At 50.8% G+C, this 17,160-nt stretch overlaps 4 protein-coding genes across 4 annotated transcripts; all 4 read left to right on the top strand.

Moving 5' to 3' along the window:
• Positions 1–886: 886 nt before the first annotated feature.
• PHYSODRAFT_518356 (hypothetical protein) lies at positions 887–3,016 on the top strand (the record flags this gene model as incomplete). The annotated part of the gene is made up of 2 exons (XM_009535345.1): positions 887–2,735; positions 2,856–3,016. Coding segments are annotated over 2 exons (2,010 nt in total), but the record flags the coding sequence as incomplete, so codon positions are not given.
• A 3,111-nt stretch (positions 3,017–6,127) lies between these two features.
• PHYSODRAFT_518726 (hypothetical protein) lies at positions 6,128–9,026 on the top strand (the record flags this gene model as incomplete). Its single annotated transcript, XM_009535344.1, has 4 exons — positions 6,128–6,182; positions 6,300–8,194; positions 8,273–8,506; positions 8,571–9,026. The coding sequence occupies 4 exons, from the start codon at positions 6,128–6,130 to the stop codon at positions 9,024–9,026; spliced, it is 2,640 nt and encodes an 879-aa protein (XP_009533639.1).
• Positions 9,027–9,861: 835 nt separating this feature from the next.
• On the top strand, positions 9,862–12,077 carry PHYSODRAFT_317898 (hypothetical protein; the record flags this gene model as incomplete). Its single annotated transcript, XM_009535343.1, has 2 exons — positions 9,862–11,956; positions 12,028–12,077. The coding sequence occupies 2 exons, from the start codon at positions 9,862–9,864 to the stop codon at positions 12,075–12,077; spliced, it is 2,145 nt and encodes a 714-aa protein (XP_009533638.1).
• Positions 12,078–12,597: 520 nt separating this feature from the next.
• On the top strand, positions 12,598–14,253 carry PHYSODRAFT_519269 (hypothetical protein; the record flags this gene model as incomplete). Its single annotated transcript, XM_009535342.1, has 2 exons — positions 12,598–12,832; positions 13,421–14,253. 2 exons carry the CDS (start codon positions 12,598–12,600, stop codon positions 14,251–14,253), a joined length of 1,068 nt encoding a protein of 355 aa, XP_009533637.1.
• Positions 14,254–17,160: the final 2,907 nt, after the last annotated feature.

Raw genomic sequence — 17,160 nt, 5'->3', positions numbered from 1 at the left:
TCGGTGGATGTGTGATCCGGACATTGTGTCGAAGGTTATGAAAGTGGATGATCCACTGCACCCGCTGTTGACAAGGTGGATTGTAACAGTTGTGATTGAAGAATCCCTTGCTGTTCCTTGTTTGCACGACTTCTTCAGACTAGTAGGCAAGACGATGCCAATACTCTTGAGACCCCAGCGCCATCCACTTGAAGAGTCTTCACCGACCTGTGAAAACCCAGAAGCCGGGCTGTTGCTGTTACGAGATGTATTGAGAAACGAGGCAATTCGGCATGTTTCAGTGGGAAAGCCTCAGGGAGTGGAACTGACTGGAAGATATGTGCACATTGTAAATAGCGCCGACCGGGTGTGGCCTCCATCATCGGGATATTCGTTTTCTTGCTGGCTACGATTCCCAGCACTGGCAGTAGCCGACACCCAATCAGACAAGGTGGCTGATCTAGAGAAGCCCATCGACTCTGTCAGCTCTACAATGTCTGTTACCCTTTGTGAAGGTAACCTCCGTGTGACGCGAGATGGAGAGAATGTGGATCCTGTTGATGCGTATGGCGTATTGGTGAATAGAACGTTGAAGCTATTCACGTCGGGGGAATGTGCCGCTCAGAATGTGGAGCCCACCGCTGTGCTGGTCATTAGACACGTTACGCGATCAGGACCATTAGAATGGTCATTTCGGGTTGACACGACTCTTTTTCGAGCGACTTGCGCAGATGACGACAGTATGACGATGTGGTGGCGAGCAATGGAGCTGTCCGGAAACTTGAGCAATAGCGCTGTGCAAAGTGAAACCAGCATGGATTCGAATTTCGCCTCAAGCGACTCTCTGCTAAGTTCATTCGGTTATTCAAGTAACGGAAATGTACCTGAACCCAGCCGGCAGGGCAACATGGTCAGGGACAAAGAGGAGGGATCAGCTTGTATTCTCTCGATATATTCGCTGGAATCCTCGGCTTGTTTTGTGCGCGTTTTCTTCGAGCATTCTACTGGTTTCCTTCGTTTTCACACGGGCTCTGCCACCACGGGTCCCACCATGAATCCGAATCCGAAGCGTACTTCCATTGTATTTGACGCTGTGGCAATTGATGACCTTCGCCCTACTAGCCCACCTCACAACATCGTTGATCCTGGTGATGGGTGTACTAGAGGCGGGTCAGAACGGCCGCGTGATTGGCATCACTTCGCTTTTACTCACCGAAGAGCGGTGGTTGGGAGCTCTTTGATCACGATGTACATCGATGGCCAAGAAGTGTCAACAAAGAAACTCAACTTTCCTTCAGCTCCATCGGCGGGATCTTTTCAAGCATTTGTTGGAAGCGACGCGCAAGTTTGTAGTCCCCACTCGGCGTTATCGTGGAAAATTGGACCAGCGTGGCTCTCAGATGAAGTGCTACCAAGCAAAACAATAGCAGGTATGTTCTCTCTTGGGCCAACGTTCACCCAAGAGTTTAGTGGTAACTCTTACCGCTCTGTGGGAGATTGGCCAGAGGCGCTTGCCAGTTCATATTTGGCCCGTGCAGCTGACCGCGGGATCGAAGTTGCCCAATTCACACGACGCTTACAACTCACTAAGTTGGGGCAGGCATGTCAGCGACAGTGGCGCGAGATTATGACGGCTGATGCGGTTACGACCGGTGCTGCCTTAATTGCGGAGTCGGTGATCGCAAAAAAGGAAGAGCTAACTGAAGGATTGAGGATAGCGGCTGGAGCAGCTGGCGGAATTTCACGAAAGGAGTCCAACAAGGTGGCAGCGTTTCGAAGTTTCGTCAGCTATGGTTGTGATCCAAGCTCATTTGGCGTTGAGATTGAGATTCTTCTCGGTAATTGCAAGCTCCCGGAAGACTCTATTCTTTTTTCACTGAATACATCGTGCAGTGATCGATCAAGCACACCAGTTCTGGCGCACACTCAAGTGCACTACATCAACACCGCGCTATCGTCCCGCCTGGATTTAGCTCGGTCTCTGCCTTCCGTGGGAGGAATTTGCCAAGTCATTTTCCCACTGCTTGATAATGCGCGACGGCAATGTGACTTCAGAATCGTGTTTGAGATGCTGGTTGACGTGTTACGTCGAAACACGGCTTGCTTAGCCGAGTGTATTGGCTGCAATGGTTACAACCTTATTTCTGTGATCCTGTGTACACGTGTAGACTTGATCGATGAGAAAATGCTCACATCAATCGTACGGCTAGCGGTTGCAGGAAACTTAGTGCTTTATGCCAACTCCGAAACGACTACCGGGAGGCAGTTAGCACATCCGACGATTGTGGACGCAACCGCTCTTGCACAAGTAGTCCTGAATGTTGAGTTACGCAAGAAATTGCCAGAGCACCTACAGTGCCAGCTCGTATCACTGTTGATGGATTTGGTCGTATTGAAGAACCCGAATGCATTATTCAATGCTCGCCAGTTACGAAGATCAGGACTTTTCCAGTGGATTCTGACTTACTTATCGGATCTCGGCAATGAGAAGTGTCAAATGAGCCAATCTATTGCACTTGAGATGCGATGGTGTTTTCCCAAGTTTGTTGAACCGATGTTTGAGGCCATCTTGCAGTATGTGCTATCTCTACTTCGAGCATTTTTGCGCGTGGAAAATCACGTGGATGACTTTCGTGGTATCAGTGAAATCGTGCTTCTCTCGATGGCAAGTATGGAGATGCACGCTAGAAACAATCCTATTCGCGCGATTCTACTTCAATTTATACTGCATGAAATTGAGAACGACTCGCGAAATGGTGAGAAGGTCGTGGAATCAGATAACACGGCTGAACATACTGCACAACGAATTTCTAATACTATCGTCGAATCGATTCTAAATCTTGAAGGGCCAATTTCTGGCACGAAAAAGCGAGAAGAAAGGCGTGTCGAGAATGGTGGTAACCAGGATGCAGTATTATTGAGCTCCCCACCCGCCGAAAACTCTTCCAAGCTCGGCAAAAGCTTTTTCTCGTATTATCCTGTGGATGGGTTTGCAAACATACTCCTAGATGTTATTGACCAAGATGCCGACAGCGGTTGCTGGGTATCTACAGAGGCATTGCTAGCGATTCGTGTTTTACTGTCGCTCGCACAAGACCACCCCGCTTTTGCGGAACATTTGCTTAGCAACTTTGTATTGGCATCCAAGCTGAAGCGAGTATTGGGAAAGTATAGCAGTGACTACTGTGCGTACATTCCTTTGCTGGCGTATATTTCCTGCATCCCTATCCGGGATACCAATTACCATGATCTTGACACGCTCTCAGCTACAGAGCAAGTTTCCGTGCCGCACCCCGCCAACAAGTGTGCTGATCAGGTATGGGATATAATTGGCGAGCTACTTCTGAAAAATAACCAAGGCGACACCAAGGTCGCAAGAGAGATAAGTGTGGTCGTGCTGGGCAAAATCGCCTTTCGGGTGGAAACAAGCCCCTCGTTCTTTGCTGGAGTGTGCCAGTCCAGTGGCACGATTTTTCGAGTCTTAGTGCAGTGCCTACTGAGCTCTCGCGAGGATAAAATTGGTGTAACTGCGATCGGGAGTTTGGAAAAATGCTCCGAGAACAAAGAAACACTAATAAACCGTTTGGAGGATATTCTGCAACGATTGGCAAGTGGTGTACAGCTTGAGAATACCGAGACGACTGCAACAGAGTCCATTGGTGACGCGTGTTTGTATCTTCTTCGAGTTATAATGATCCGAGCACTATACGGAGGTGATGAGTTTGGATCGCTGATGATGCTGGCGCTGGAAACCCTTGAAGACATAATCGCAAAGCAAGGAGGACCACCCCTGTCACAAGCGGGTGGCCAACGTTGCTGGTTAAAGCTATTGGAACATATTATTCAACAAGAGCAGGCTCTGACGAGTAACATTACCTTGGGTTCCATGAAGAATATCTGCACCGTGTGCGTGGCGCTGTCTCGGTATATGGCGGATATCGATAACCATCACATCACAGGTACAGAGACTTCTGGATCACAAATAGCGCCATGCATTGGCGAGGAGATACTGGTGTTTTTGCTGGATTGCTGCGAAAAGTGCTCGCTTCCGGTCATTGCGGAAACGGTTGGTGTTGATGAGCAACAGTTCTTTTACGGATCGTTCATTTACTGTACCCAGATGGTTGTGTTGAATGAGCTTGGTGGTGCTCATCGAGATGTCGTCCCGTCAGCCCCATTTTTGACGTTATTGCTACAAAACAAACACATTTTGCTGCAACAACCTAGCTGGGACGGCCTGATTGAATGTGGTATTCTAACCCGAAGTACCACAAATGAGGCTAGCGGCGGTGCTGAATCCACTAACGTATTGTCGGCAGGAGGCCGTCCTCGCCGGATGCACCGAATCCGAAGTCTTAGCGCAAATGCTCACAAGGAGTTCGGTCTCGGCGCCGAGTCAGATCGTACCTTTATCCTCTCTTTAGCAGCCCTCTTGTTCCGAATGTTGATGAATGATTCGAACATGGCGCGCCATGCCGCAATTGTCCTCTGGCAGTTCATCATTGATCGGCGCTTTAATGTGTTGAAGGAGCTACTAATTGCCGAACCGCGTACGTCGCTCCTGCACACAATAACATCAACGAAGAAAGAGGCTGCTGTCGATGTGTTTCACGGCGGATTTGATCGACTACTATACGCGCTGCATACGCCCGATGAAGATGGAGACACCTCACATACTGGAACGGAAACCTCGGAGATATCGATAAACCAAGAAATCTGGTGTCAATTTCAGCTTTGGCTTGCCGAGAATCATGCGCTGCTGGTCGATCTCATAATTGCAAGAACGGAAACGATTTATCGACATGGTCTTGAAGTTCTTCAGTCGTGTATTTGCCTCCGGATGGAGTCTGGTAGAGCGGGCGCCCAGAACCTAAGTCTTGAAACCGACTTTCCGGTACGAATCGATATCAGAAGCGTCGGAATCGTGAACAATTTCGCCGATGAAAATGAGCTGGAGCGGCGTGACTTGATTGCAAAGAAGGCTCTCGTTAAATTCTCAAGTCTTCGAGATAGCGCGCTGGATGCTATGAGCGACGGGTTATCTCGATGGCGTGACATGTCAACTCGTCTTGCCTACACACGGAATATTTGGCAGACCGGAAAATGGCAACTTGGTGACTGTGGAGGTGGAGCAGAGATCAAATCGCAGGATCAACAAAGTGTGTTCCAACAAAGGGCAGTTGGCTACTGTCTGGATACTACTGAGGGTCCACAGCGAATGCGAGTGCGACTTGTACGGGACTACGTCTCAGAAGAGAGTGCACAAAATGAAACCCTGCTAAAACCTAAGGCTGACCAGCAGACTGCGGTTGACGCTAATCCAGCAACTATCGACAACGAACCATTCAAGCGAAGCCTGGAATTCCACGATGCTGTGGAAGTTTTCCGTGAGGTTGTTTACAGGCGGAGTACGAGTAGATACAACGACGCTCTAAGCCTTCGACACATTTTAGCCCAGTGCAAAATGGACTCTACCCGCAGTATTTTTGCAGATATCGGAGATGCCAATACAACCGACAAAACATCTGGCCCAGATGAGGTCGTGGCGATGGCTCGGAAAGTGTACAACTCATTTTTGGGGGGTGAGGAAGAAGGTGGCAGCAAACAAAGCATGGGAATATCACCCTCCCTGATTACGGAGATTGGTCGCATCATCAGTGACGCAGAGGAGAAGACAGATGCGGCCGCTCTGCCATTTGCACTCTTTGACGCAGCGGATGTGGAGGCCACCCAATACGCGCTCTGTGCGGTACAACACCAAAGTCTTCGGTCAGTACCCGTTGGCATCCACCCCGACGACCAAGTGGGGGCGGAGCGCGAAGGATCAGAAGATGAGGTCGACGAGGATACGTCACTAGTCTCTAACATTCCGTTGGATGACGGAGGAAGTGGTGACTCCGATGGCGAAGTTACCTTGAATGATGCTTCAACCCCTACTGCGGAGGATAACTTAATTGAGGGTGATAACAACGTACGTATCACACCAGAGCTTTCGCCTCTGGAGCCTACATCACCAAAGTCGGAACTAAGTCATGCCGGAAAGGAGGTTGATACCTCCAGCGATGCCGTGTATGGATCCATTGCTCGCTTTATTCACCGAGACGACTATCCCCCGATTAAAAGTTTCAGTGCGGCGCACATCGTGGGTATGGGCAAGATTCCAGGTCTATTGGTGATTTCCCGGCTTGGGTTGTACTTTGTCGGTGGCTATACAAAGCTTTACAACAGCCAGAGTGTGAATTACAGGACGGGAGATGCATCCAGTAATGCAGCACAAGGTTTTAGCTTGGAGGTTGGTAAATCTACAAATACTCCCGCAGGTGGGAGGAGGAAAACGACTAAAAGGCTCTTGCGAGCGGCGCTGAACGATCTGGGTGTGCCATTTGGCCAGCCCAAAGCAGGCGGAGAGCAGTTCTTCACCGTTGTACCAATGCTGGACGCAACTCTACAACCTGGAGAGCCTGGTCGTGGGCCATGTTCAACACCATTAGCCACGTCTTCCCGTTGGAGCATCAAATACTCGAATGTAAAGCAGTTCTGCCGAATCAAGTATCAACTGCGCCCCGTCGGTATTGAGCTCTTTGATACATTCGGCTCTACGTATTTCCTCCAGTTAGAGACGCTTGTTGATCGCGAGGAAGTTGTCAAGCTACTCTTTCAAATGCCGCTGGTCAACAGCATCTTCTGGAGTCCTGTTCTTCGCACGGGGGCTTTGGCACCATCGATCAAGCGAATACGTCAGGCGGTGACAAAGCGGTGGTTGCGTGGATCGATCTCTAACTTTGAGTACCTTATCCACTTGAACACTTTGGCAGGACGGAGCTTCAATGACATCACGCAGTATCCGGTTTTCCCCTGGGTGATCGCAGACTACTCGAGCGAGTTTCTAGATTTGAACGCGCGAGACACTTTTCGAGATTTATCCAAACCCATGGGGGCAATTGGTGAGACTCGCGCAGCTCAGTTTTGTGAACGATACGCGGCTTTAAACCAGGACATGGACGCGGACGGATCCATGGAGACACCCGCGTTTCACTATGGAACTCACTATTCGTGCTCCGCCTACGTGATCAACTACCTCATTCGACTAGAGCCATTCACAGCTCTAGCGTTGGAATTACAGGGAGGCGTCTTTGACCATCCAGATCGCCTATTTCGTAGCATTCCATCGTCATGGATGTCAGCTTCCAGAGAGAATCTACAGGACGTGCGCGAGCTCATTCCGGAGTTTTTCTATCTACCCGAGTTTCTCTACAACGCCAACAACTGCAGGTTCGGCACTACACAGAGCGGAGAGGAAGTGTGCCATGTGGTTTTGCCTGCTTGGGCACACGGAGATCCGCGTGAATTCGTAAGACTGAACCGTCGAGCACTGGAGTCGAAGTATGTATCGGAGCATCTACCCGAATGGATTGATCTTGTGTTTGGAGTCAAACAAACCGGACGAGCAGCAGTGGATGCCCAAAATGTTTTCATGCATTTTACCTACGAAGGAACTGTGGATATTGAGCAGATCGAAGACCCTGTAATGCGCGCTGCGACGCTTGCACAGATCGAAAATTTCGGTCAGACGCCATCGCGAATCTTTTCTAGTCCCCATCCCCAGCGCAAAGTACCGACGCTGCAACCCTCGACAAATGTACCGGTATCGGATGCTCTGTCAATACCGGCTATGAATCCCTCCGCGGGACACCAATACGACGGAATCACACTGAGTGCGATCGAAACCTACGTTAAATGGCACACACCTTTGGCACCCGCCCTGGTCGCGATTGGGAAGGACTACGTTTTCCTCAAGAAGCACTCCGTTGTCGCAGTACAAGTCAATGGAGCCGCTATAGGCGATGTGAGATTTGCTCACGACAAGATGCAATGTCAAGGCGTTGGATGCACCTTTATGCCACCGCGGTTCGCGAAGTATCTGGATTGGGGGAACAACAGCGGAGTTATGAAGCTGCGAATCCATCAACAAAGCTCCGGCGCTAGTCGATACCGCGAAGCCAACAAGGTTCTCGCTGTCATTGAGGGGGCACATCAGGATGCTGTCAACTGCGCCGCCATTTCTGACGACGGGGTATTACTAGTCACGGGAGGCCAAGACGCAGTTGTGAACCTGATCGAGTGCTCAAAGGCGGCGGATGGGCGGCGAGTGTTCAGACAAATGGCAAAGTTCATCGGACACACCGACGCTGTACTGTGTGTTGCCATTAACAAGGTGAGTTGCTATTGTAGGCTGTGCTTATTAGTGTTGTGTTTGATCTAGAGCTAACATTGTTGCGAACCTTGTTTCCAGGAGTTCAACTTAATTGCAAGCTCGTCTGCAGACCGCAGCGTGTTGCTGTGGGATCTGCGGACGCGCGCCTTGCTACAGGAGCTGGCTGGCCACTCGGCTACAGTCACCCACGTCTCCATCAACAGCGCGAATGGAAACGTGCTAACCGCCACAAACTCCGAAGTACGGCTTTGGAGTATCAATGGCGATCTTCTTGCAGCTTCGAGCTCGTCTGCATTCGGCCTCCAAGCCATTGTAAGTAACTTCGCCAGATTTCTTGCTTGATCACGCATCTAACTGCAGTGCACCATGTGCTCAGACGTGCACAATATCAACGCGATGTGAAGCGTGGCAGAATGGAGTCGTCGCTGTCACCGGGCACACGAACGGAGCAATCGCGCTTTGGGGGCTGCGGTACCCGTCGGACATCGCTCGTCAAAGCAAGGAGAGCCTGGAAGTCGAGCCGGCAGCTTCCTCGACACCACACAACCAGGCTCCCGTTACTCCGGGAATGTTCTGCAGCTCCCCCAGCAGTTCAAGGCGAAATGAAGGGGCCAACGCACCCGTATCGATTCAAAATCAAGGAGCGTCGTCAAGCGCACGCAAGCAGGTGGTGCCTTCCTGCCAGCTATTCATCCTCAAGCTGCTTCTAGACCATCGTGCCAAGGTGACGGCCATCACGCTGGGCCCAGAGCAGCGGCAATTGTTTTCGGGGGATGCCGAAGGGAACTGTATTCGCTGGGTGGACGACAGCATTAGTACGAACATCCACTAGCGGCACTGATGCGTTGAATAACCGCCGCGCTCATTATTTTTACCGACGGTTTTCGTCGATATGCAAGCGCTGAAACTTCCGCGATGCCTTCTCTCTCTATGCTTCTTCGGCGCACAAAGTGATTGCAGTGCTTGAGCAGATTCGATAATGCAAACGAAGTCATCATGTTGGTCAAGGAGAATCGCGCATTTGTCAGTGGTAGCCTGGCAGCGAATGCTTTGGCAGCGTCTGCTATTTTACGTTATCGTGATCAACTTGATGTTGTTTGCCACCCCAGCCACATCGATTGAAGTGCAACACCAGCATCACCACCACGACTGCATCCACGACAGAAAAGTTGACGAATTTGAGCGCACAGTGGACCTGGACTCCCTCGTCACCCCACAAGAGTTCCGTGTGGAAGATGAAACTCCAGCTCAGAGTCCAGCCCGGGATTATTTCATCGACAGTGTTCTTGACGAGCTTAGCATTTCGCGAGCGTTTACGCAACGCAACCTCGCAGCCACGGCAACTTCGACCGCTTTTCACCCGCTACGAATCGCCTTTGACGTGTCGAAACTCTACTCGTAAGTTGCAGGCGACTAGTACTTTTTTAGCAATAACCCAATTAAACTGTTTGTGTTGGCATGCAATGAACAGGGATCCAGGCTACATGTGTGAGAAAGTAGGCGATGTCATTCAAGTGGACAATGATGACTACACTTGCTCACAGGGTGATGTCCTGACCCCAGCCAAGAAGGAGTTCGTCACAACTGTCCTACTCAAAACCATCGCCGACTACTTTGGCAGCGTACTGTCGGTTCAACGGATAGCTGGAAACCTGATTGTGTCGGGGATGTCGTGCTCGAATGACACGGATTGGGCGTGCTGCGCTAATTCGATGCCAGAATTCTACCGCACGGTGGGCGTGGAGAACGCAGACTACTTGTTGCATGTGACGGCGCGTCCTACAACGGGGTCTGTAATAGCGTGGGCTCTACCCTGCAACCTGGATCAGTTCGGCCGCCCCATTTCCGGCCAGGCGAACTTCAGTCCATCACGCTTGAACCCAGCGGGCACAACTGGTGCTAGCCGCACCGAGCAAATTGGCACTGCGCTGCACGAGATGACCCACGCTCTGGTGTTTTCCCAGCGATTGTTTGTGAACTTCCGCCAGCCACGGAACGGCGCGCTGTGGAAGTACGAAAACGTTGTCGCCCAGACTCGAGGCACGGGAGGAATTACTGTCAGCAAGATCATCACGCCCCAAGTTGTGCAGCAAATTAAGCAACACTTCAACTGCTTCGACTGGGTCGACGCTGGGCTGGAGTTGGAGAATGGAGGCGAAGGAAGCTCCTCATTCAGCTCGCACTGGGAGAAGCGTGTCGTGATGAACGAGTACATGAGTGCCATCAGCTCGTACGACCCCGTGTACTCAGCCCTAACGCTAGCGCTGTTTGCGGATAGCGGCTGGTACGACGTGACAGGCTTTGATCAAGCTCAACCGCTTGCGTGGGGGTACCATGAAGGCTGTGGTATGGCAAAATCTAGGTGCTCCCAGTGGAGCGACCGATACATCTGCACTGAAAGCTCCCAACGCGGGTGCACGGCTGACTATAACGTCAAGGGGTACTGCAACGTGGCCAGCTACAGTTCGAGTATTCCTGCTGGTTTTCAATATTTCGAGGATCCTTATTTCGGAGGCCGCGATACATTTGCTGATTACTGCCCGTTCTATCGAGGCTACAACAACGGTGACTGTCGAGGTATTGGCCGTACATCGACGCTCATTGACTCGAGTAACTTGATGGAGGAGGTCGGGCCTTCAAGCAAATGTTTCGAGTCCAGTCTCAGTCGTTCATCGAGTGATTCAGCTGAAGTACGTCCCACCTGCTACAAGGTAGTGGGGTGCTCATCCACAAGCCTTGCACTATCAATTGGCGGGGTGGAAGTACAGTGTCCGATCGAGGGGGGTGAGATAACGGTGTATGGCTATAAAGGCAAGCTTGTGTGTCCACCTAGCGCCCAGCTTTGCCAGTTGCTACAGGATAAATGTTCTGGCAACGGTGTTCTACTCTCCAGTGGAACGTGCGAGTGTTTCCCAGGATTTGCGGGGGATGACTGTTCTGGTATTGAGTGTCCTAACAGTAGGGGAGTTGAGTGTGGAGGAAGTACCCGCGGTGAATGTAACCGCAGCTCGGGGCAGTGTGTTTGTGCTTCTGGATATACAGGCCTTAGCTGCTCAGATCTGCTCTGCCCCATGGTCGATGATGGCAAAAATTCCTCGCAATGTTCTGGCAATGGAGCCTGTGATGCCGAAACCGGCGCATGCACGTGTCAGAATGGATTCTCGGGAGATGCTTGCGAGTGCGTACCAGGATGCACAAGCTCATCTTGCGGCGCTCATGGAGAGTGCAGCTGCGAGTCTGGTGCATGCACATGTTCTTCAGGGTACTCGGGCGTAGACTGCTCTACAGCTACTGCCCCAGTGGTGGCGCTACTCCCTGAAGCTGGTCTAAGCGTGTTGGTCCAGGCAAAAGAGTACCAGTTTTTCAAGTTCTCATTGGATGCAAGCACTTACGATGTCACGTTCATCGTCGACTATCCGTCTGGAAGCGCACAAGACGTGGATCTGTACGGGTCTTTTGATGAAATGTATCCTACTGCGATGACAGCTAGCAGTATTCTCTTCGCTAGCACCAACGAAGCTGGAATGACTGACGAGATCAATTTATGTGGGACACTGGGAGTCTTCCCGCGAGGAATCAACTCGTCTTCACGCATTTGCAGCAAACCGACCGAGGCCTACACCCAAGGAGCTCCAGGATACTTTTACCTGTCGCTGTTGGGCTTTTCAACTGAATCTACTACTGTCAACTTCCGCGTTGAGACGGATAAATGCCGTGGTGTTACGTGTTCGGACCACGGTACTTGCGGTAGGAATATCCCCGGTGTTTGCACTTGCGATCGCTACTGGAGTGGTGACGACTGCAGCATTTCAAACTGCGGACCCGACTGCCAGGACTTGGGGACATGCACCGATGCGACGCTGTGGACAGGCTCGCCCGATGAAGCTAGTGTGTCCTCAACTAACGAGTCCATTGCGTCGGTGTCGATCGGAGTGAATCCTCTACAAAGCACGTCCGAGTGCTATGGGAATGGCGTGTGTCAAGTGACAGGAAACTCGCTGCCTGCTTGTGTCTGCGACGAAGCGTTTGCATTTGACCCTCCAACCACCTCGGCCCAAGCACTTTGTCAGGTTCTTCGACCGGGTGTGGCGTACATCGAGCACTTCACGGGGCCGTTCAGGATGGAAGTCGGTCTGCTCGATCTACAGATCAAGCGTGGAGAGTGGGCCTTGTACACGCTGACCGTCAAGAAAAAGTGGGAAGTTCTTGTGGTGAACCTGGATCAAATCACGCCTGATGGAGATGCGATGCTGTTCGTGCGTCGCGAGACCCTCCCGAAGATTTCCACAAGTGGCTCGAGCTCGTCAAGTTCGGTTCAATTCGCGGACGTCGGCGGGTGGGCTGCAGCCGCGTCAGCGCGTAAGATCGTCCTATCTCACTCAACATCGACACTCAGCTCGGGGATGTATTACATTGGTGTTTACAACAGTGAATACGCTCGTGGGTCGCTGGGTTACCGCCTTACGGTGAATGCAGCAAGCGACTGCAAAACCTCGACACTAGTGTCTACGTTCAATGCCGTCCTAAAGGCAACTAATGTGTCGGAATCGGATAGCGCAAGTGCTAGCGCCTCGGTCGGAGACGACAGCGACAGCTTGGGAGTGTGCTTAAATGGAGGCGTCTGCAGTGCACTGTCAAGTCAGATGTGTACGTGTACAACGAACTACGCCGGCCAGTTTTGCTCTCTGCAGCCCACCCGAGTAGTGCTATCGCAGACTTCCATCAATGGTAGCAGCCCCTCTTTGTATCAAGCATACGAGTCTCCAAACAACTTGACCCTAGCGGTTGGTGAGTGGGTTTATTATTCGTTCGATATCAATGATACTGCAGCAAAAGCGGTCGAGTTCAGCTTAGAAATCCAGAACGACATCACTGAAGCAGATACGCCCGTGAGACCCGTGCTTCTTGTACGAGGTCCAAGTGACGCCGGATTTCCTTCGTTAGCTGTGGGCTCGGAGCAAGATTTTGAAGCTGTAGCGTCACGGTCTGGGGTTCAGCGTGTTGCTGTTGCTGTCGGCTCTGCCTGCTCCTTCGCATTAACCGGAAGCGAGTGCTATAAAGTGGCTGTGCACAATCGAGTTGCTTCTGGAGCCACGCTTCGTTTCCAGCTGAAAGCTGTCGTTCACACCAGTACATCTAGTACGCTTACTGTGGCCGGAGCATGCGGGAGTGACGGGGATTCAATCAATTGCCACGGGCATGGACAGTGTGTTATGCAGGATTCAGCCCCTGTTTGTCAGTGTTCAACCGGCTGGACGGGACTTTCGTGCAACTCTCCGACTGGGTTCGAGTTGGTGCAACTTTGGAGCGCGATGGAAAACGTTTCCTTGCTCTGCTCCAGTTGCATGGCAAACGTCACACTAACACGCGGTCAGGTGCTGATGTTTCGGGTCCCTGAGCCTCTTCGAGCGGGAATCGGCCTGCGACTTACACTCCAGTCGACAGATCAAGCCAGTGGTGGCGTTGCACCTAATGTGTATGTGAGTGAAATGCTGCCACGATCACTCTACGACTTCACGTACATCTCAATGGCGACCGAGTCGGTAACGCAAGTCGTGGAAGTGTCCAAGACTTCGTTCTCAGGGGATTTCTGGGTGGTTGTTCACACAGACTACCCGTCGACTGGCACTTCGTCCCAACTTACCGTGGGAGCTTCTACCTCTGTACGCCGACGGCTCGCTGACACCTCAAGTAGTACAGCCTCGTTCCAACTTGTTGCTGAGCAGTTCGAGGTGTCTGATCCAGACTCAGACAGCAGTCTACTTACAGATCAGACCTTCGCCCACGCCGTTTTCAAGTGGGTCTTCGCGAGCTCCGCGGGGATTGCCGTCTTCTCCTTCGCTGTGGTGCTGCTGGTCATCGCATTGTGCTTCTGTATATTCCGAGTGGCTCGTGCGCCGGAGAACCAGGACAAAGTGCTCGCTCGTCTCTATCCGCCGCAAAGTAGCAGAGGAACCTCAAGTGATCGCGGTGCTGTATCCAGACGTGCTAATGGTGCTTTGGTTATGGATATTCAGGACCCCAGTCCTGGAAGTGGCACGGACAGCGGCAACAGTTAGCAGGAGGTTGGCCAATTAAGTATTAGCAGACTGAAATCTATACGTAAATTTCATTTTAATCAAGTAGATTTGTTGGGTAATTGTCCTGTTAGAAGTTCTGGCGACGGGCCTCTTCCGGCAGAACGTCCACGAAATTTAGGCCCTGATGTTTCGTCACCTCGCTGAGCGGGCTACAGTACAGCAACGGTGCGATAGCGGCATGTTCCCGTGTGACTCACACGTGTGAGTTGAGCAACGCGGAACTTGAGCGACAACAGACGGGTTGTCAAACTGAGGTGTCATGCGAAAACTGATCGTGCCTCTGAAATCGTACTTAGTGGAGATCCAGGAGGAATGTACCGTATCGCGGAAGGTTTTGCGGAAGGTACTAGACGTCCACCAAAATATTGTTGGAGAGAAGTGTACTTAGTACGGTGCACTATCGGACTCGCCCCCATGCTCCGCTCATGTGAAAGTTGGTGGCGGCAGCAGGGAGATGTTGTGAAGCGAAAACGAAATATAGGGTTTAGCAACACTGTTGGTAGTTAATTTCCAATTCGGCCTCGTCAATCCTAGCTAGACCTATATATGCTTCCCATCCCAGATTGAGAGGTGTTTAAGGACATATTAAAATAAGAACACCCACAGTGAAAGAGTTTAGAAAGGCTACACCCATATTCGCAAATGTTCTTAAAGTCATACCCAAGAGGGACACCACGGCCGATCGCAGGTCCCATATCCTCTGTTTAGCGACCGACCCTAGCCCATGTCACTATCTCAGAAAGAAAGAGACCCGAAAACTCCGAAGTCTTTCAAGGCAAAGACAAGTACCGCCAGGGACGCCGAAAACGCTGCAATCAAGCGCGGGCTTCGCCCAATTAATAGGAAAATCTTATTTCCTGTAAACGTCGGTTTGTAATTTTTACAGAGCCCATATATATTAATATGTACTGAGTCGTTTTAAAATGGTCATCCAAGTGTACCAGGGACTTCATTCGCAAGATGAAGAAACAGAGCGAAAAAGCCCCGAAACATGCTGGTTCTCCCCGTGATAGAGTCCCGAATGCCTTGCGGGAAGGCAACCTGGGCGAAAAAGCCCTGCCACACCTTCAGTCGAAAGTGGTGCACAGCCTCGCAGAAAGTGTGTTTGTTTTTGCAGCTGCCGTAATCGTTCGTTTATCGCTCAAGACGGTATTCAAGCTGGCGTTGACGCCCCCAACTGAACGTGTGTTGTAACTGGAAGGCGGGTAGCAGGGTACTTATTGAAATGGAATGGTCATTTTCAGAAAATTTCGTTTCAAACTGATAAAACGTCAGATACGCTTTTCTACCGTTAGATACGCTTTTCTATAATAAGATTCGATTTCATTGCGGTGACATTCCTGTTGAAGTTCTTCATGGCGGGGACTTACTCCAGAGAGCACACATGCTTTTACTTGACACCTATTATACATGCTCGGACAACCGCACACCATTTCTCGTACCTACTGAGCAACCCGACGACATCCTTTTGTTGAACAAGACACATAAAGACTGCCTTGAAAGGGCTAGAACTTGATGAACAAGAGATTTAGCAGCATCCATGCCGCAGCTAACAGCGCCGCGTCTTTTGGGCGAACACCCTTCAGCATGATAGCAATGAGCAAGCCGGCGGTCTGCATCCTAAGTGTGCCCATGCCCTTTTCGGGGTCTCATCAACTTCAACTTACGCCAATTTCTAATGGTTAGAAAACTCTTTAGGCCAATTCAAACTGATAAAAACGGTCATTAATCAGTTTGATTCGATTCAAATAACAAACTGACCCATCCAACTTATTGATAGCAAAGTGTACCAGTGAACAAACACTTTTATTGCCACCTGTTTCTACCGCGCAAGTTGAGCAGCATACTATTTTAATAGTGTATTAAAATACATGTACATTCAATTACCGCATACTTCGCGTGGAGGGTAGAGTAGTATTGAGTTCTCTGAAATTTATTTCAGAGTCTACCTGTGACAGGGTTACACGCACAAGTGGCTACAGTCACTTGTAACTCTAACAGACACGACGTCTGTTAGAGATTCGAAAGACTTTCTCGACCTTGGTGTAAACACCAAAGGCTACATACATTTACGACCACCACGGCGGGTGGTCCACAGAGACTTAGGATTCCTATTGGCTGAGAGCAGCATCTCTTAGCCAATGAGCGACATGCATAGCGTTGGAATTCTGCCAACCAGCCGTTGGCAGATTCCCAGTTTAGAATATTACATTTAGAGGAAGTCAGAAACATAAAACAAAAATAGCAGTTATCATTTTAACCCAAAAACATTATTTGGATCGTTTATTTAGATTAATCTATACTGGGAGGCCCGAGTATAATTAACTCTAATTTAAACTAAGCTACGCTTCCTCACATACACGCGCACACGTGTAAGCTAAAGTAGTGGGCCAAAACAGGCCCATTACACCTGGTAGCACTTTGTAGTCCGTCCAACGACCGACTACCTGAGTTCGTACGTCACCGTACGAACGCGGAGCTGAGAACCTTCCCATGGATACGGAGGTGTCCATGGAAAGCTCCATTACGCCTGCAACTCACGTTGCATGCGCTGACTGTCCCCACCTGTCGGACCCAGAGTGGGAAGCTCTCCAACGACTGTCAACAGTCATTCGTGAGGCGGCTGTAGCTACGATGCTGCGTACGCTAACGCCGACAGAGCAACATGGTGTTGCTCTGGGATTCATCATGAGGGAGCAGCGAGATGCTGCTTCGTCTACCACGGTGTCGTCGGGGACGACACCGCGCGCACAATCGCTGAAGCTCAGCGTGAGCAATTACGTTGGAAGAGAGGGCGAGCCTCTCCTCCGTTGGCTTGTCGAACTCGACACTGCCATTGCGGCTCGACGCATCGTCGACCCGTTGTCGAAGGTCGCGTTCGCCATG

The sequence above is a fragment of the Phytophthora sojae genome, assembly GCF_000149755.1.
Source record: "Phytophthora sojae unplaced genomic scaffold PHYSOscaffold_8, whole genome shotgun sequence".
NCBI lineage: Eukaryota > Oomycota > Peronosporomycetes > Peronosporales > Peronosporaceae > Phytophthora > Phytophthora sojae.
This window is presented reverse-complemented; position numbering and strand designations above follow the sequence as displayed.